Here is a 20,380-nt window from a genome sequence, read left to right on the forward strand (position 1 = left end):
CCCTAACCCTAACCCTCTAACCCTAACCCAACCCTAACCCTCACCCTCACCCTAACACTCACCCTCACCCTCTAACCCTCTAACCCTCACCCTAACCCTCTAACCCTAACCCTCACTCTAACCCTCTAACCCTCACCCTCACCCTAACCCTCTAACCATCTAACCCTCACCCTAACACTCACCCTCACCCTCACCCTCACCCTAACCCCTAACCCTCTAACCCTTTAACCCTCTAACCCTAACCCTAACCCTCTAACCCTAACCCTCACTCTAACCCTCACCCTCACCCTCACCCTCACCCTAACCCTCTAACCCTCACCCTAACCCTCTAACCCTCACCCTAACACTCACCCCTAACCCTCACCCTCACTCTAACCCTCTAACCCTAACCCTCACCCTCACCCTCTAACCCTCTAACCCTAACCCTCACTCTAACCCTCTAACCCTAACCCTCTAACCCTCACCCTCACTCTAACCCTCACCCTCACCCTAACCCTCTAACCCTAACCCTCACCCTCACCCTAACACTCACCCTCACCCTCTAACCCTCTAACCCTCACCCTAACCCTTAAATAGGTGGCCAGGTGGTCATCGCCCACAGGTGCGCCACAGGTAACTAAATGCTCGGCCCCCCATTCTACCTTTAGAGACTCTGGGGACCACAAGTAAAAAAAAGAAACAGATCATCCAAATAAAGAACCTTGTGGAAGTCCATGGCTAACCCTACTGTATGAATTAGATACATCATGAACATGAGCGCTCATCAGCCTAAACAATAAGGGGAAACACCATCAGCCCCACATCCACTGTTGCCTCTGAACGAAGGAGCATTCAGACATTTGTGTTCTCACTAACCCAAGTTCAGAAACAACAACAGTGCAGGGCCAGGAATCATGTTGACTCGGGACACTGAAATGAAAGGGTTAGTGGAACTGATTTAGCTGCTACACAAGAGTCGTGTCTGAACATTAACGACTAAATGTGATATAGGACCAATTGCTGCCATGTCAAGCACCGAAGACCTTACAACCAACGGCCATTCCAACAAACGAATTGGAGAACGTGGTCCACTCGGGCTCAATGTCTCCAGCCTCTCTTGGAATCTGGTCAGTCAACCAACTTACCACCAGGTGGTGATCATTTGATCTGTTCTCCTCACCCGAGTGTCCAAGACAATCAATGGCCGACGTATTACGATGTTCAGTTGAAACGTACACCGACACCTTAATGCTGAAAGATGGTGTTTGTTATGGAAAAACTGTGACTAGCACAGACGTCTAGCAACAAAGCACCGCTCAGGTTCAGCTCAGGGAGGCCATTCTTCCTACTCACTCCATCCCAGAATACACTGTTGCCGCCCACATGAGTGTTGAAGTCTCCCAGTAGGACTATGAAGTACCAGGTCTTTCTCATCAATTACACAGTAATACTGAAGCTAAAAACAAACGGAGACATGTAGGCACAAAGACGGTTCGTGATGAACAGATCTGGGATCCGAGCTCCTGGGGGTGGGGCAACAGCAGTTTTGCTCCGGTCTTGGTCTTTAGACCACACTCGTGTTAAACTCTTCACACTTGCAGACACACAGACAGAGCGGACCATTATGAAGTCTTTCTCACGCGTTATAATTCCAGTACTGTTGGTTCTACCTGCTCTAACAGCTCTGGAATGTGGCCCATGTAAGCCGGATTTGTGCACCCCTCTCCCACTGGAGGGGTGCCACATGGGTTCAGTGCTGGACTACTGCGGCTGCTGCTCCATCTGTGCTGCTGCAGAGGGTGAGGCCTGCGGCAGACGCCATGCAGGTGGGCGCCGCTGCGGCTCTGGACTGGAGTGCATCAAAATCAACAAGGAGAAGAAGAACAAACTGGGAGTATGTGGGTGCAAGAGCAACTATGAAGTCTGCGGAACAGATGGAGTAACGTACAGGAATGGCTGCGGGTTGAGGAGTGCGAGCCTGGCAGCACAGGAGCAGGGCATAGAACCAATCACTGTCCAGAACAAGGGTCGCTGTGCAACAGGTGAGTCTGCAAACCCCAGAAAATACTTGTTACAGGACTGAATCTTCTCCAACCCAGCTCAACTGGACTTTAGTCATCATGCTAGCACAAGCTTCGAGAACAGGTTCTAGCACGATAGAACATGTTCAGATCCCCTGCCCCATTTACGTAAGCATAAAGAATAGAAAATACTGAATTAAATATTTAGGATGCACTGCTACAAAATGTTGTTGCTGAGAGGTTTAGACCTGAAAATTGATTTCAATTCAATTCATCTTTAATTAGAGAAATTTTTGTTACAGTTTTGGGCCAATATGAAATTATGATTATCAATCACTGCAGACATGAAGGAACGATACAAAAAGAATGTGTAAAAATATGCTTTCACAGGTAATTGGACATGATTTTCTCCACAAATCAATGTGAGATAAACTTTGGAAGAAAGGGTTCCTTCGACACAGGTTAGGGCTTATTTGAACTTGTTGCTGCTGAATTCTCTGGCAGTAACAGTGTTATTAATCCACCTACATCCCTCTGAGCAAACACAGAATTCCTTTCTTTTGAAAAGCTGCAGTGATCTTGTTCATAGCAAACTGAATTCCTCTGAGGTCACGGAGGCTTTACCTTTAATTATGACCTGTTTCATCCTGTCTGAGTCTGTTTTGATGTTCAAACTCAAACTAATGCTGTGTTGATGGCTGCAGCTCCACTCATCGTCACACCTCCAGGTGAGGTGTACAATGTTACCGGCTCTCAGGTCTACCTGAGCTGTGAAGCCGTGGGTGTTCCCACACCTGTCATCACCTGGAAAAAGGTTTGTTTCTCTGTTTAAAAAATGTACGTTGTCTTCATTAAATCAAGTAATTGTAGGACGCTAAAGTCAAAACCTGCATATAAAATGTGACTATTTTCCCGTTTCTGGTTTTATTTAGATTAATTTCTACTTGTGAATAATATACTATGACATCATTTATCCATCCTGAAAAGTAACTTGTTGGAGGTTGAAAGGCTACAATTCCAGTGAATTTGTGGGAATTATCAAAGTTGCTTTCTGATAAATGTGTGATAAAAATGGAACAGGTGGACTCTAACTTTAATTATTGGGACAGTGAACAAAGATGCATATCCTGACAAGCGCTCAGCACCAAACGGAGATGATGGGAAGAAAACAAAACTCATCAAATGCAGAAAAAAGACTGAATTGTGATTAAGGCAGAAACAATTTTTTCTCTTGTCAAATTCTTTTAGAAGGCAAATATCAATCAGAAATCCTGGTTAGGAAACTTGCCTGTGACTGGATGGGTTAGGGTTCAAAGGTGGAAGCCACTACTCGTCCCTATGATGAAGAAAAATGTGCATAATTATTTATGCAGGTGCTTAAACAGTTTCTCCTGTATTGAACTCCAAGAGGTTTCACGAAAAAAAAATAATAATAAATTGAAAGAAGTGAACCCTCTAACAGTTTGACTTTATGATGAATCTGTTGTTTCTTCAGGACTAAATAACAAAGATTTAACAAAGGTTTCAATTGTTTTAAGCCATCCAGCTTTGCTGATCAGAGCAGGATTCATCTCCCAATCAGGATTTTGGATTATATTTATGGTTTACACTTAAAATCAATGAAATAAGTAAACCAAAACATACCCAGGTAGCGCACTTGAGTGGGCTGTTGTCTTCCTTCAGGTCCTCAGCGTTAAGAAGCTGGAGCTTCTCCCGGGAGACAGAGAAAATCTGGCCATTCAGACGAGAGGAGGACCCCAGAAACATGAAGTGACCGGCTGGGTCCTGGTGAGGTCACACTAGCGAACCTCGTGGTTTACTAATGCACTCGTGGTCCTCGTCTCTCCATGCAACACACTCACCTGCCCAGCAGGTTATGTCCTTTTTTCCTTTGTAGTGACACTTGGGACTTAACTAATGTGAGCTTTTCGGACCATGTTGATGTCACGCATCCCTCTGAGGGTGTGGTCTGAAGAACATGTAATGCCATGAAGGTACCTGTGGGTCTTTGCTCTTAGATTTCTCCCCTGACTAAAGAAGAAGGAGGATCCTATGAGTGTCATGCAACCAATGCTAAAGGAGAAGCTTCAGCTGTTGGAGCAATTCACCTGGTCGAGTCCAGTGATGACATCATTGTCAAGAAAGGTACCACCATAACAAACAAGATTAAAAGAACTTCGTAATTGATCCTACACCTCAGTAAAGGCATGCTGCTCTCACTAAAACGATGGTTTCTACTGCAGGACATACGAGAAACACACGATCGGTTAAATAACGTCCTCCTGACCAATCACAGGTCCTGAAAACTAGGAATTTTGGGGGGGAAAAACCCTCATTGTATTCTGCTACCACTCTCGGGAATGATTATTAATATTTTAAAGTTTGTATTAGATTGATGAAACGCAAAATCTTATGTCACCTTTTCCTTAGTGACCAAAGAAGATTAAGTGACCGGTTGAAGATGAAACAGCTGGAGACTTGAACCTCTTCAAGTTTAACTTCACATTTGGCTCCTTTCATTTGTTTGATATGCTCAATATTTTTGCTTGGTTTCGTCACCTAAATAAAATGCTTTTTTCAGAGATAAAATGACACAATATATTGAACAGCCTAACATTATTCTCACCACTTCTTCATTTATTGCTTAACTCATCTTACGTTATTGGCTGATCACTTCTGACGTGTTGTGTTGGGTTGTGTTCTGACGCTTGTGGTTACTGCTCATTGAACACCGTGTGTACTTGATGATTTGGAGCCTTTGAAGAGTGACAAAAAGACAACTTGGCAATTTAAAGAAAAAAAACTATTTTATTCTTAAAATAAAAGATCGTCACAATTAACGTGAGGAAGCAAACGATGGGCTCAAGTATTCTATGACGTCATCATCCGAGGAGCGATGCTCATCGACATGAGCTCCTGGAACAGAAGCTTGCAGGCGTACGGCATCCGAACGAGAGAAATCTGAAAAACCAAGGATAATTTTTGATTGGAAAAGTGATCGACGCCGTCGTTAGTGTAAGCCGTTACGACACCATCACAACTGAACTTTGACTCCGGCCAGCTGACAGTCTAACAGGTACCTGGGTCTTGTTGCGGCAGCCACGACATTCGTATGTGTGTGTGCGTGTGTTGGCGATGGCCATCAGGCCACACAGGTTGCAAACGTGGACCTGGTACGGATCCGAAGCTTCAAACAGGCGCTCTTTGAGGAACTGAGCAGCACCATGAGCAATTTGACAGTCGCGTTCCATCTCACCAAAACGGAGCCCGCCATCACTGCGAGTGACACAAGCCAGTCCATATGGATCAGAACGATCAATCAGAACGATCAATCAGACAGCTCAGCAATGCAACTGACCGTGATCGGCCCTCCATCGGCTGCCTGTTGAGGATCTGGACCGGGCCCCGGGCCCTTGAATGAATCTTATCGTCCACCATGTGTTTTAGACGCTGATAATAAGTTGGACCAATGAAAATCTGTGAAGTTAGTTTTCTCCCAGTGAAGCCGTTGTACAGAACCTGATCACAGATCAATATGTCAATGAAACGTTCATGGGCAGAAAGGTCAACATGATCAATAGATTAAAGGGATTGCAGCTAATATTGTTGGTTCTGAAGATTGTAGTTGATGCATTTAAGGACACGACACTACACTCTCAGAGAAATTGCACAAGAAGTGACCTCATTTCCTCTCAGGTGATATCCATATTCTGACAGCAGGTTGGACACTTTCTGCACGTTCACGGCATCATTAAACGGGGTGGCGTCTCCAATCTCACCTTTATTGGCCGAAACCTGAAGTGAAATAGAAAAAAAGTTGACACATTTATTCAGAAATGTGTCGGAGAGCTGAGTGTCAATAAAAACTCAAAACTAGGAAAGCTAGCATAGGTTGGATGTAGCATTACTCATGTCAGATAAGAGTTTGCTTTTCTGTTGCCGAATCCAAACAAGTTTTGTTACAAGTCTACAGTTGCTAGGCAGCGCCATCCTCACCTTTGCTCAGCGTTGTCTGGAGAGACTCAACATGTCAAGGTTAAAACCTTTGCAACAGTTTGGTGATCAGATCACCAAACTGATCAGAATTGATCAGTACGAAGCCAAATGAGTGATGGAGTACCTTGCCCTGCAGACACTCGATGAGATGTCCAACTGTCATTCTGGATGGGATGGCGTGTGGATTGATGATGATGTCAGGCGTTATTCCTTCGCAGGTGAACGGCATGTCCTTCAACACAACAGGAGAGCAGCTAACTCATCTGGGACACTCGAGAGATTCCAATTGATCCATTTTATGAACATTCAATGCATAAAAGGGCCAGAAAATTAAAATCACAGAAGACCCAAGTTCATGTCTATTTACTTCCTGTCTGTACTGGATGCCACAGGTCCCTTTTTGTCCATGTCGGCTAGCAAACTTGTCTCCAATTTGTGGGATCCGGACCGATCGAACCTGCAGGCAACAGGAAACTGTTCAGCGTTCTGCCTGGTTTCAACTGACGTGGATTTTCAGGCGTAACGACAACACCCCCAATATCTTCAGCATCATTGTTTAAAAATGTTATCTAGTGAATTTTTGTGCTTCCATTTGTTCCCCGAGTTTGTAGACAACTGATTTGAACGTATTTCCATTTTTGGGAAGTGGGGGTTCGGGTCTATTTTTGGTTTTTGCTTGTAGACGTCGAGCTGCTCTTCTCTTTTACATCCCTCTTTCTATCAGATTTGCAGATAAATTTTACTTAGGAGCCATTTGGCTTCCAACCGAGTACGTTTGACTAATGTAATAAACAGACGGTTCTGGTGAGGATGAAATGTGCTCACCCTGATCTTGCAGAACTTGTAGCCCTCCTGGTTCAGTGTCACCATCACCTGATCCACAATTCCAGTCTCACTGGTTCTCAGAAAGGTGCTACAGTCCCTCTTGGTGTAGCGCCGGTTGGTGCTCTCCAGCTCATCTTCATTGTCTGGCAGCGTCACCGTTTTCCCAATGATCACGTCCTCGCCAGAAACACGGACCCCAGGAGCGATGAGGCCGTCGTCATCCAGTTTTTCGTAGATGGCGTGTCTCATACCTGTGAAACCATGTTTCCTCCGTTTTATCGTTCTCACCCTCCACAGGTGACCAACACATAAGTGAAGATCTTTATTTTTTTACCTTGGCAGGTTTCACGCGTGGGTTTCTCAAAGATCTCCTCCTGATCAAAACCTTTCTTTGACTCTTGTTCTTTGTAGGATCGATAGAAAACAGATCTGCAGGTGGAAAACGTTCTGGTTTCAGAGAAGATGAACAATCCCAGTTTTTCATTCAACCGGAGAACTGGAGCTCTGACCTGAAGAAGCCTCGGTCCACCGCCGAGCGGTTCATGATCACCGAGTCCTCCTGGTTATAACCCGTATAGGAGGCGATGGCCACGATGGAGTTGATCCCTGAAACGGTCCCGTTGGGTCAGACAACTACACAGGTGCTACCAATCCATGTGTGTAACCTGTACGGATGTGTGTGTGTAACCTGTACGGATGTGTGTGTATAACCTGTACGGATGTGTGTGTGTAACAGATGTGTGTGTAACCTGTACAGATGTGTGTATAACAGATGTGTGTGTAACCTGTACAGATGTGTGTATAACAGATGTGTGTGTAACCTGTACGGATGTGTGTGTGTAACCTGTACGGATGTGTGTGTGTAACCTGTACGGATGTGTGTATAACAGATGTGTGTGTAACCTGTACGGATGTGTGTGTGTAACCTGTACGGATGTGTGTGTGTAACCTGTACGGATGTGTGTGTATAACAGATGTGTGTGTAACCTGTACAGATGTGTGTATAACAGATGTGTGTGTAACCTGTACGGATGTGTGTGTATAACCTGTACAGATGTGTGTATAACAGATGTGTGTGTAACCTGTACAGGTGTGTGTGTAACCTGTACGGATGTGTGTATAACCTGTACGGATGTATGTGTAACAGATGTGTGTGTAACCTGTACGGATGTGTGTGTAACAGATGTGTGTGTAACCTGTACAGGTGTGTGTGTAACAGATGTGTGTATAACCTGTACAGGTGTGTGTGTAACCCGTACGGATGTGTGTGTAACCCGTACGGATGTGTGTATAACCTGTACGGATGTGTGTGTAACAGATGTGTGTGTAACAGATGTGTGTATAACCTGTACAGGTGTGTGTGTAACCCGTACAGGTGTGTGTGTAACAGATGTGTGTGTAACCTGTACAGGTATGTGTGTATAACAGATGTGTGTGTAACAGATGTGTGTGTAACCTGTACAGGTGTGTGTAACAGATGTGTGTATAACCTGTACGGATGTGTGTATAACAGATGTGTGTGTAACAGATGTGTGTGTAACCTGTACAGGTGTGTGTAACAGATGTGTGTATAACCTGTACGGATGTGTGTATAACAGATGTGTGTGTAACAGATGTGTGTGTAACCTGTACAGGTGTGTGTAACAGATGTGTGTATAACCTGTACAGGTGTGTGTATAACAGATGTGTGTGTAACCTGTACAGGTGTGTGTGTAACAGATGTGTGTGTAACCTGTACAGGTGTGTGTGTAACCCGTACGGATGTGTGTGTAACAGATGTGTGTATAACCTGTACAGGTGTGTGTATAACAGATGTGTGTATAACCTGTACAGGTGTGTGTATAACAGATGTGTGTATAACCTGTACAGGTGTGTGTATAACAGATGTGTGTGTAACCTGTACAGGTGTGTTACCTGCAGGCAGCTCCCTGAAGCGCAGGTACTCCATGGATCGTGTGGTGACCAGAGGTTTCTGAGGGTAGTAGAGCACGTGAGCCAAGGTGTCCATCCTCACATGGAAGTTGGTGATATAGACCCCCATGGCCTGTTTACCCATGGCAGACTGGTACGTGTTTCTGGGAGACTGAAAATAAAAGTCAACTGCTTTGATGTGGAAGGATACAGTTGCTGGTTGGTGAAGACAGAAAAGCAGGTTTAAGCTCTTTATAGTACGAAGAAAGTTACTGAAGACAAAATCTAGGAAGTTTGCAGCAGCTACACAGAAAAAAGGATTCTCATTACTTTGTCTGGTTTAGTTTTAGTGCTCCGACACCACGGAGGCAGGTTAATGGCTGCTGCCCTTGTTCAGCTGATTTTGGCATTAACATTCTTCACACATTTGACTTTAAACCAAAACTAAGAGTTCTACAGGATTATTGAATAAGCCAGAGATGTGCATCTCCCATTGTGGGTTAGCTGTAACTACCCAGATAACCCGACACACCTGTGCAGTCCACCACAGCTGCTTCTCTGTTTTATATACCTGATTGTGATCAGGGAACGGAATGATTGAAGCACAAACTCCCAGGATCATGGACGGATGGATCTCACAGTGAGTGTACGTTGAGCAATAAGCCACGCCCTTTTCCTGGAGGTCATCTGGAGTCATGGCAAGCATGACCGTCTCCTCCTCCAATGTGTCGATGTACTCCACCACACCGCTTGCCACCAAGTCCTGCCAGCTGGTCATCACAATAAAGGCTCCTTCAACAAAGGTTTGCTCCTTTTCTGAGTGCAACAGATGAGAAGCACGACCCACCTGTAATTGTTGTACTCCCTCTCCTTTAACTGATCGATGTGGCGTCTCTTCAGGAGCAGTTTCTGTTTCTCAACAATTAACAGCGGTCGACAGATCCGTCCTGCATCTGTGTAGATTCTGATCTCCCGCTCTCTGATGTCTCTGATCATGGACACCTGAACGGTCACAGCCAGCAGCAGCTTTCAGGGTCCACGAGATTCCCGACAGCCTGACATTTGAACCATCCTTACCTCAGACACAATGATGTCCATTTGTCTCCGGAGTTTCCTCAAAGTGTTCATCAGCTGCTCAGGATCTTTGTGAATTCCAACCCAGCATCCATTCACGAAGATCTTTGTGGCACTGAAAATAAGTAAAAGAGATCAAACAGGTGCATTTGGATAGTAGCATGAGGAAATCTGATAGAAATGATATCTGAGATGTTTGCTGATGGCTGTGCTAGTTTTAAATGAACAGTGGTTTCTTTAAAGGTTTCAACAACATGAAAGTATTTCCAGATGATTTTAATTAAGTGACATTTAAATGCTGTTATCCTGAAGGCAGTCAAACAAGGATTTCACATGAATAGTCCAACGAAAAAGTCTACAAGACAAAAATGAAAAATGGCTCCTATTTCCACAAAAGCCAACATTCGACTCACTCTGCAATGGCTGCAGGTGAGATCTCCTCCAGGTTCTCCATGCTCCACTCTTCCAGAAACTCCAAGATGGGTGATGGCTGAGAGCCCACAGAGATGTAGGCCATGAGGGCCAAATTCTTCACCAGACCCACAGCGTGACCCTGAAAGAAGATGAACGTTTCTTTGAGTGAATAAAGCTGAGCTGGACTAATGTGAACCAGGGCTGGAGCCTTGGTTGGGATGATTGTTATAGCCCTGCGTTGTTCTTCACTGGTGCTCAGATCATTTTCCTCGCAGCGTTTGTACCTCAGGCGTTTCGGCGGGACACACCATGCCCCACAGCGTGTTGTGCAACTGTCGGGGTTTTGCCAGTTTTCCATCTCTTCCGATGGGAGAGTTGACACGACGGAGATGGGAAAGAGTGGACGCAAAGGTGAGGCGGTTCAACACCTACAAGAAGGAACACAAGGACTGTGGCTTTTTCAGACCTCCAAAGACAAAGCTTGAGGTTGTTGTGTTAATGATTGGAAGTATTCATGCTAGAGCAGAATTAAACCGACTAAATTGGAGCTGTGTGTCTCACCTGAGACACTCCAGCTCTGGCCTGATGTGCTTTCTTTACATCTCCCCAGTTTCCAGTAGCCAAAGAGTATTTCAGGCCATCTGAGATGATTCTGGTTTTAATGGCCAGCTCCAGATTAAAGTCTTTTCCTCTGTCGATGAACTTCTGAGCGTAAATTCGGATCTCCTTCAGCAGATTCTTAAACATGCTGAAGTCGAAGGAAAAACAGGACAAAACAAATGTATATGAAGTCTTTCCAATCATTTTTGAAAAACAAAAAGTAACCAACTTCATTTTTAGAAAGTGTTCAGGAGAACAAATTCAAGTTCATTTAAACAATAAAAGTATATTAAAGAAAACCATTTTCCTGAAGCGGAGCATTCAGAAGAAGCTAAATACTCCAGTACTGCTGACCTTTGGACATGTATAACTGGGTCATGTTCTGCCTTTTAAACCAAGGAGGGCTAGAAAACTATATATAAGGTATGCGGTACCCTCTGAACAAAAATGCCAACAGGGGCCCGGCGAGATCCAGCCTCTTGTTGCCGTAGTGATCTCTGTCGTCCAGCTCTCGTCTGCCAAGGGCAGCCAGCAGCAACCTGTGTACCATGTACCTAAAAAGACAGGATCACACACTCAGGGTCCGATTCTCCTGTGCAGTCGTATGCCCGGCAGGACTCACCCCAAGAAATAAGCCTTCTTGGTCTCGCAGAAATCGCTGACTCCAACATGTGGCAGCATCTCTTTCTGCAGAACTTCTTTAGCATATTTGATTCTTCGTTCCTTTGTCACACCTGGTTTTGCTCCTCGGGAACCAATAAAGTTTAATGCCACATTTTGTTCCTGAATTACAAAAGCTTCATCCAGAGAGGGCTTCACCTGGAAATGCAGCGACATCACTGGTCACTTGGCACTAACTGCTTGAGCCATTAAAGAAAGCCTGCAGTAACAGACCAAAAGCTAATTAAAAGACTGACCATTTCCATCATCTCAGGGTCGTCAAAGTCATAGATGATGTGTTCCAGGATGTCTCTGTCCGACACAAATCCCAGTGCTCGGAACACGATGATGATGGGAACTTCCTGTCTGATGTAAGGCAGCGTAGACACAATCCTCTGACCAATTGCACTCTTTTTCACCCCCTTTGAAAATTAGCAATCAGCCAGTCAATCTCAGCAACCCAAAACAAACAAATTGTATTAATATGTAACGTGTGGGGAAGAGATAGCTTTAACTTTAACTGGACTAACTGGTGCATCATCACAAGACGTCACCAAGTGTTAACTGCTGGCATAAAATTTCTGGTTTCACCCGTTACACTTGTGTATACTTTAGTGTATCTTGTTAGCGAGCGTTTTAAAGTGACACTTTTAACAACCGATTTTTAGTTTGAGCTGCTGTGACAGTGTAAATGTCTGCACTTCTGTCTCCAACCAAATCTTCATTAAGATTTCAGCTGCTGGAGCTCCAGCAGCATCAGACAGTAATCAATTCCTCTCTCAGTCAAAGTGATCATTGTTTAGATGTTTACAACTTTCTCCTTTAACTTTACTTTTTTAGCGTTTTGGAACTTTATTGGTGATTGACATATTGGTTGTGATGCACTTGTGGAATATTTGCTTTATAAACTAATTAAATGTTCAGAGGACAAAGTGGGGGAGGTGAAAAGCAACTCATGAACAGGTGACTGACCTGTCCTCCTCGAGCCATCATGCTGACCCAGATGGTGCTGGTGGGGCGAGAGGAGTTCTCCAAACATGAACGACACTCACTGGTGTAGGCGTATTTGGAATCCTTTTTGGCGAAGACGTACACGGTGTTGGTAGCCATCTTTTCCTGAGCAATAAGCACCTGAAAACCAGCAAGTGGCTCGCTTTGATCAGAGTACAAAAGTACAAACCCACAAGTTGCATCTTCAGATTTTACACCAACACATCCCAGAAACAGCGTTTGAAAGAGTCACATTTTCCCATGAATTAGAAAAAGGAAAAGCATCTCTGAAAAAGTGAGAACGGTCAATAAAAACGACGCAGACAGAGCGCAAGTCGCATTTAACATCTTAGCTGTGCTGCTAGAGGCCGAGGCTGCCGGGGTCCGGAAACATGATCACCTGACAGGCCTCTGTCACTCCCCCACTGGGTCATGGTTTCCTCCCCTCTCCCCTCCCCTCCCCTCGCCTCGCCTCGCCTAACCCTCGCCTCGCCTAACCCTCGCCTCGCCTAACCCTCGCCTAACCCTCGCCTCGCCTAACCCTCGCCTAACACTCGCCTAACCCTCGCCTCGCCTCGCCTCGCCTAACCCTCGCCTCGCCTCGCCTCGCCTCCCCTCCCCTCCCCTCCTTAGGTTAGGGTTAGGTTGGGGTTAACCCTAACTTTTACTGCTTAAATGTTCAGGTTTGAGGGTCTGTTCACACGTCCGATGAACCAAAAGCACTGTAGTAACAACATGTCTAATAACTGTGCACAGTGACACTGCAATGAAAATGTGGAAAACTATAAACCTGAAACACGTTGAGGGATTTATTTACAGCGATAGTTTTTATTGTATCTAGATTTCAAATGCATAAAATGGACATTTTTTGATTTGAAGGTTTGTATGCACGCGAGTCAACTGCAGCCCTCGTTTTATTTGATGTAGCCTCCTTTTCAATAAGGGTATACTTTTATATTCCTTGATGTCATTCTTGCCTGTAAATCATTTCTCATTTTAAGCTCAATAAACTCACAAAATGTGACCAGAACCTTTTGTCTGGTAAAGTGAAATCCTGCTGTCACTCCTACCACTTCCTAAGAACACCAGGCAGTGTGAAAGCCAATGGAAAACTGGCTTTGATTCAGTAGAACTGGTTTAGAAGTGGACTGATCTTAGACAACAGCTTACCTTCTCAGAACCATTGATGATGAAATAGCCTCCAGGATCAAGCGGACACTCATTCAGCTCACAAAGGTCTCGATCTGTCAGGCCACTCAGGAGGCAGTATGTGGAGCGGAGCATGATGGGGATTTTACCAATGAATGTTTTCTGATGCTGTGTTTGGATCTGGTCCTCCCCCTCCTTGATGATGGTCTTTGTGATGTCAACATACAGGGGAGCTGAATACCTGAGGAGGTGGGGTGCGAGAGTGGGACAAAATCAGAGACATGTTTGTGACATAAGGCGGAGCCAGCACAAAAAAGCTGAGAACCTACGTGAGGTTTCGCAGTCGGGCTTCATTGGGCATCATGGGAGATGGTGCTCCATCCCTCTCCCAGTGGGTGGGTTTGGACAGGTAGATCTGCTCAAACTTCAGTAGATAACGAGGCTGCAACAATTAACAGAGATGTCACAAGCATCTATGTGGCGGTCTAGTGTCATGACAATACGCACAAGCTTGCCCACTTGCCCTAATTCTGACCAACATCTGGTTTATTGGTTCAACTCTTTTCTCCTGTTAACACTTGTTTTCTTAAAATATTTCCACCAAAGATGGACACCCAGTCAGGCTAAAAGACCTCTAAACTAGGCCTCATCTTAGCCTGTCCCTGTCAACATCTCATATGTTTGCTCACCGGTTCCTCCACCTCTCCTGAAGTGTGCTGAGCTTCTGCCTGCAGGTCAATGGGTGGTGCATCTTCTACAATCCTCTGAACAGACATCTGGATGAACTCATCGAACGAATCCAGTTGCTGTCGGACCAAACCCTTCTCATCAAAATAAGAGCTACAAAAGAATAAACACTGCTGTAAAAATCAAACAGAACCAACAGAACGCAAAAGCACATTAATGGACCGACAGAGAATTTCTGCCAATCTGGTCAGCTATATCGGATCGGCTGATACTTCCCATTTTATGCAATTTGTATGACAGCCTGCAATGTCTTAATTCACCGATCTGCTCAATGTCGTCTGTCATTGTGAAGATGCTCCCATTCATAGATCTTGGCCAGTTCTTGATTGATCCCTCATTTACGCTGACGAACTCTCAATGCACCGACCTATTTGTTTGCTGGTGACCATGTTGCTAATTAATACGTCCCGTTTTCTGTCCCATAGTGATATGCTGAGCAAACACGAAGCTATTGAAGAACACATGTAAACCAATGACGTGATTGCTTTTGCTTTATATAATCAACACCATCTTATTGCTCTCCTATGTGATCTTATGATCGTTTAAACTCATTAATGGGTTTAAAGATATCTGAAGAGTTTGTAACCGTTTACCACACCCTCTTTAATATCTGTTTAAATGTATAAGACCCTTTTCATTTCATCACAGCTACATCATTCCATTCCAACTATTGAAAACAAAATGACCATCTTCATCACCTCCTGAAACTGCCAGAGAGGAAGGCCATGGTTCTTGGTTCGATATAGTTACGTGTGGTACCGAAGTCCAAACACAGACGTTTACCTTATGACTATCCAACATGCTTCCTGCCACAAATCAGGAGTGATTTCATCATCATCTTCATCATATTGGTTGTCTGAAAAACACAGATTCCCAATGAAAGCAGTGAACAACTCTGGGTAGAATCGGCTGCATGTCAGATTGACCTAGAAATACAGATTTCTGTAAATCACTCTTCAAAATATACACACACACACACACACGTATGTACATAAACACGTATATCCAAGGTAGTTTTCTGTGTCAACTGGACTGTTTTTCTCCTCATTTGAAGTTTCACCTTCTATCTAGATGGCTTCTTCAGTTCTGAACTGAATCTACACAGACATAAACACACACACACACACATATATATATATATATATATATACATATATATATATATATATACACACACACACACAGGTATGTTTGTGTATTTAAATATATATAGTCACGTTAGCTAGCCGAACAAAAGCGTGGAGCCGCTGACAGTTGTTTTCGGCAGCATATTTAATTAATTAAATGCAGTTGTGCGCTTGAGGCACAGATAAGGTTTTTCAGGCCTTTCTTTTGGTCATTGTAAAATGTTTTCATGTAGTTACATTTTGCAGCATCCTGATGTTTAAGCAGAAGCTAACATGTGCTAGCTGCTAAAAATGACCGAGTCCGCGTTTTACAAAAAAGACAAACCGTTTCTTAAGTAAAGGCTACATTCGGTACAACTTTAAACAAGTTTTTGGTTGTGCACTAAAGCGACTCACCTTCGTCTTGGTCATACATTTTCTCTTAACAATATATTAAACCCGAACAAATAAAAAGACAACAGAGAAAAAGACAAAACGAAAACGGTCTTCAGTGCTCGAGCTGCGCGGCTTCATGTCACTTCTGCGCATGCGCTGTTCGTGCGCATGCGCATAAGTGTTTGGAGGTCAATTTATGGCTCACCTGATATTCATGTTTAATTCAAGCGGAGGCCCTAATTTCCTGTTAAAATGTGATTATAAAACTGATTTTGCCTGTGAAATTAGCAGATTTTGCACAAACATATTTTTCCAACAATTGGAGTCTTCTCTATAAAAATAAATCTATAACAAAAAGTGGGTCAATATTTAATGTCAGAACTGATGAGAACTGAAGACAGAACTGAGGACTGATGGAGAGTTATGATAAAATGAACTTATTTCTAAATTTAGTACATAAAAACAAAACACCAAAAGAAGATGCTGTGTCTAATTGGTAGTTTGGCTCAATGATGCGATCAAAGATACAGTATATCTTTTACAATTATGAACAGGATAGACCCACAATAGAATACAAACTTTAAAAAGATTTAAGATTAATGTTGAATGCTCCTGTACTTTTTGTGGTATGAATGATAAAACTATTTCACATTTGCTTCATCATTCTGCACAAAAATGTTTTGGTTGAATGTAAATTACATTCAAAGGAAGACCAGACACTTCATCCAGCATCCACAGAAAGGAAGGATTTTATTATTCTTGCACAATAATTTGTTTTTAGGCAAATTTAACATTCATTAAAAAAACTGTATTGAATCAAAAGCTTCACATCTTTTTGAACGAGCTGGTAGCTAGTGGACTAGAAATCCAAAAGGGATTAAAACAAACAATTTTGGTATTTTATTTTTATTTCATGAATATGCAGATTTTTACATTATTTATCTATTTTCTAATCTGTGTATATAATTTTTCTAACTCCACTACTGGATACATAATATGGCTCAGTATATTAATATTAATAAATCAATTTAAAAAAGAATGGAATATAATTAGATTTTGTTTCTAATTCTGGTCCCAAACGTTTGTTAAAATATTTACCACAACTTCCATATTATTTATGGTCTTCTCAGTTGCAAGAATATTCCAGGTAATTTATATCGTTGCATCCATTTCTCACAATGCCATTATGTAGAGTCCATGTACCTTTATTTTTGGTAGTAAAGTCAAAAACTATATGTTTTATATTTTTAGTTTGCAAATCTATATATAACTCTAAATCTTTTTAAACTTTTCACCTAATGGCAGGTGCATTTTTGGCATTAAAGTCTCTGTTCTGCAAGCAAAATAACAACAAGCTATCATGGATTTAATGGAATTTAATGGAATTTCCGGAATAAAAATGTTGACAATAGGCGAAAGAACAAATGATTGAGTTTTGGTGACCTGGAGGGACCTTTGATATCCCAAAGGTCAAAGGTCAAGGGGTTCAAGCCTTGGGGCTTTGATTATCAAGCAACCTACTATATTATATAACCTTGTATTAATGTGTTAAGCTCGTCAACTCAAACCCTCTCTGTGTGCCTGGTTGTTACTTCACGTGTTACTGCGTTCCAGTGAAGAGCCGGAAGTCTGCCTGTCGCCTCCGGAAGTCTGTCTCCTCCTATCGGACTGAGTTAGACAAGCGATCACTAGTAAATTAATTTATTCCACTCCCATGATCGTAAACCTGGATAAAGACAATATCATTACGATATCTTGTAATAAATATGAACTCTGACTTAAATGACAGCATGAATTAATTTTAAAATGGTCTGCAATACCTTTGTCTCAAAAGTAGCGGAAGTGCTATGACACGGAAACGACACTAACTTCCGCCCGCTGGAGAAACAGGCGGTTAGCTAAAAATTAGCATCAGCTGTTTGGAAATTAGTGTTTCAATGTTGAGATACTAACGTTTTTCTCTGTGCCTACAGAAGATCAGTAGAGTTACCAGCTCTCAGGAGAAACACAAAGACGGTAATAGACTATAAAAACTGCCAGTTGTTATGCTTTGTCAAATGTTTGGGTTAAAAATGTCTGAAGTGTAAAATGGAGCCAGTATAACGCAGGATTCAAAGTGTGTTATGAGCCTCTAGAATCAGTTAAATGTGTTAATTTTACACATCGTTAACAATAACCTAGTAACTGTTAACTATGTCAGAAGCTAAAGCGACTTTGGTTCATATGTTAAATAATTAGACGCGGTTGAAACAATAACAACCAAGTGGAACCCAAGAACTTGCTATCTGGTTAAAACCAACCTAACTAGCTTGTAGCACAGTTTTCACTTTTGCTTAAAAAAACTCTGTTTTTCCCTCTCTCCGCAGCGTCTGATATGAGCAACATTGTAAGTTTTCTTATTTAGTCAAACTTTTCGCTACGTGTGAAATACTTAGCATGACATAAAGAGTTGCCATCTAAAGGCATCGAGTGAACATTTAAGGAGCCTGCTTAAGTCAGGCGTTGCATCTATGCCGATGATTTATGCATCTTCCACTGTTGTGGTGTTCTGATTTGTGTTAAGGCTCAGCGGAAAAGGAGGACGACAGGAAGTCCTCTTGTTGCCAGATCCAGCACCAAGACAAGCAGACGTGTTAGTGCCAGAAGGGCTGCAAATGATACGAGCATGTCCAATGGCAACATTGACTCTGCTGCAGAGCCCATTGATGTGGCAGACAGTCAGTAATGATCACTTTAGAAACGACTTAGCATTGTCAGAGTCCAGTCAGTAATGAGTCTTTTGTATTTAGGTGTGGAGGAAGTGGTGGACCTGACCTGTGAGGGATCAGAATGTGCTGTGGTTGATTTGACGAGCAATGACTCTGTGCTGGTAACATAACACACGTGCATATGCTTGCATCACACAGACACCCCCTCCTCTCTGACATATTTTGTTTATGTTCTGCCATGGCTGCTTCTGCTGCTTCAGCTGTTGGATGAAGGTAAAGGCTGATTTTGAGACGAGATTGTGATTGAGGTTTTAGTGAAGGGTAGGCCTAATATATATGTTCTCCTTCAGGTCCTCAGCGCAGTACAGTCACCACAGCAGAGAGTTATGTAGTCAGCAGTGATGAAGATGACAATGCGGCTCCTGTCCTGAAGACTTCAGTAGTTTCCTTACACGACAACAGTGTTTTCAGGTATTACACCAAGACCTGCCAACACTTTATCTTCAGGTCCCACAAATGAAACTTCCACTATGTGGGACTAAAGTCACTCAACTCACAAATGTGAGACATGTTAGGACATGGAGCTAAAAGGTGCCTGGGTTCTAAAATGTCTGACTTTGAATATGCTTGACATCACAAACAGTGGTGAAATCTAGGGCAGAACATTTTCAATACTTTTTTCGTCCTCCGTGCAACAACAGCCCCATGTTGTGCCATAGAATTTGCCATAAGAACCACTAATACAAGTTACTAAAACGGTTTGGAAAGGGAACACTGAATGGGGAACACCTCTATTTCAGACCAACTCCAGGGACGATCAGCTGTCCGGTCTGTTTGGACTCCTACTGTGAGGTAACCTTAATCATGTTTGTTGCTTACCTGGATGGACAGCTGAATCCTGCTTTCTGATTGGAGTGTTGATGTTTGCAGATTGTAGACAGCGGCAGATTAGTCGTATCCACCAAATGTGGTCATGTGTTCTGCAGCCAGTGTCTGAGAGATGCCCTGACGTCTTCGCACACGTGTCCCACCTGCAGGAAGCGATTGACCCACCGCCAGTACCACCCACTTTACATCTGACATCATCACACTGTGATGTGTGCCCTGCTGTTTTCTTTCTCACTATTTACAATCTGACTGTGTTGAATGATTGTCAGTTAATGCATATTATTGATTATAGTTCATATAGTTTATTTTTTGTATTTTCTAATTGTGTAAATAAATTTTGACTTTGTGGCTTTGAATAGGAATTTTGGATTATATGTAATTACAACAAAGACTGGAAGAAGTTGTGTGTAATTTCAGAATTTACAAGAGACAATGCTGAAATTATTTTTTAACTAGATATAAATGACTATGTTATCACTAAATGTATTGCCAATTTCTCAGCAATCAAGCAACTACCATCAAACTGATATTTTGGTGTCTATCAAGATTTCCTTTATTTGTCCCACAATGGGGAAATTTACAAATCAAAGAAGCAAGCAGCAGGCATATTTCCAGACAGCTGGAGAAAATAAGTCATTGTCTTAAGCTCCGAGTTCTCCTGAGTACGTGGAAACAGTTTTTTCTTGCTGTTTTTAATTAAGCCTGTAAGTGTTAAATACAGCAAGGCTCAATAAGATTTTATGCATCAGTAACAGCACCCTTTTACATGTCCAGACTAATGAGATGAAACTTTCTTTTAATTGAAAACAAGTTTCCTCTGCTACTTCTGTCCGTGATGAAATCTATTTGTCCTAATTATTGATCCAACTAAATGTAAAATTTTTACTGCAAAAGACATTCCAGTCACAAATTTGTA

General features: G+C 42.8%; 3 protein-coding genes across 4 annotated transcripts; 2 read left to right on the top strand and 1 right to left on the bottom strand.

Annotated features, from left to right (window-relative positions):
• Positions 1-1,249: 1,249 nt before the first annotated feature.
• LOC101064219 (insulin-like growth factor-binding protein 7) lies at positions 1,250-4,592 on the top strand. The gene is made up of 5 exons (XM_003979378.3): positions 1,250-2,021; positions 2,705-2,814; positions 3,684-3,788; positions 4,019-4,145; positions 4,431-4,592. Exons 1-5 carry the CDS (start codon positions 1,478-1,480, stop codon positions 4,445-4,447), a joined length of 903 nt encoding a protein of 300 aa, XP_003979427.3. The 5' UTR covers positions 1,250-1,477; the 3' UTR covers positions 4,448-4,592.
• A 196-nt stretch (positions 4,593-4,788) lies between these two features.
• Positions 4,789-16,027, bottom strand: LOC101074162 (DNA-directed RNA polymerase II subunit RPB2). Its single transcript, XM_029832172.1, has 25 exons — positions 15,890-16,027; positions 15,150-15,222; positions 14,309-14,459; positions 13,949-14,061; positions 13,641-13,860; positions 12,453-12,611; positions 11,738-11,902; positions 11,443-11,639; positions 11,255-11,374; positions 10,782-10,968; positions 10,505-10,648; positions 10,220-10,359; positions 9,810-9,921; positions 9,580-9,734; positions 9,304-9,502; positions 8,736-8,904; positions 7,331-7,427; positions 7,156-7,250; positions 6,822-7,072; positions 6,364-6,453; positions 6,121-6,228; positions 5,682-5,795; positions 5,359-5,519; positions 5,081-5,276; positions 4,789-4,961 (listed from the first exon to the last, which is right to left on the bottom strand). The coding sequence occupies exons 1-25, from the start codon at positions 15,906-15,908 to the stop codon at positions 4,872-4,874; spliced, it is 3,525 nt and encodes a 1,174-aa protein (XP_029688032.1). The 5' UTR covers positions 15,909-16,027; the 3' UTR covers positions 4,789-4,871.
• A 1,398-nt stretch (positions 16,028-17,425) lies between these two features.
• On the top strand, positions 17,426-19,946 carry LOC101073495 (E3 ubiquitin-protein ligase RNF4). 2 transcript variants are annotated; one of them, XM_011620080.2, is made up of 10 exons: positions 17,426-17,559; positions 17,703-17,761; positions 17,842-17,884; positions 18,235-18,254; positions 18,432-18,585; positions 18,658-18,737; positions 18,837-18,849; positions 18,927-19,047; positions 19,377-19,428; positions 19,507-19,946. In XM_011620080.2, exons 4-10 carry the CDS (start codon positions 18,243-18,245, stop codon positions 19,654-19,656), a joined length of 582 nt encoding a protein of 193 aa, XP_011618382.1. In that variant the 5' UTR covers positions 17,426-17,559; positions 17,703-17,761; positions 17,842-17,884; positions 18,235-18,242; the 3' UTR covers positions 19,657-19,946. The 2 variants fall into 2 exon arrangements, with proteins under 2 accessions (XP_011618382.1, XP_029688046.1); XM_029832186.1 differs by having other exon boundaries at positions 17,703-17,884; positions 19,563-19,946.
• The last annotated feature ends 434 nt before the right edge of the window (positions 19,947-20,380 follow it).

This window comes from Takifugu rubripes, unplaced genomic scaffold, assembly GCF_901000725.2.
Source record: "Takifugu rubripes unplaced genomic scaffold, fTakRub1.2, whole genome shotgun sequence".
NCBI lineage: Eukaryota > Metazoa > Chordata > Actinopteri > Tetraodontiformes > Tetraodontidae > Takifugu > Takifugu rubripes.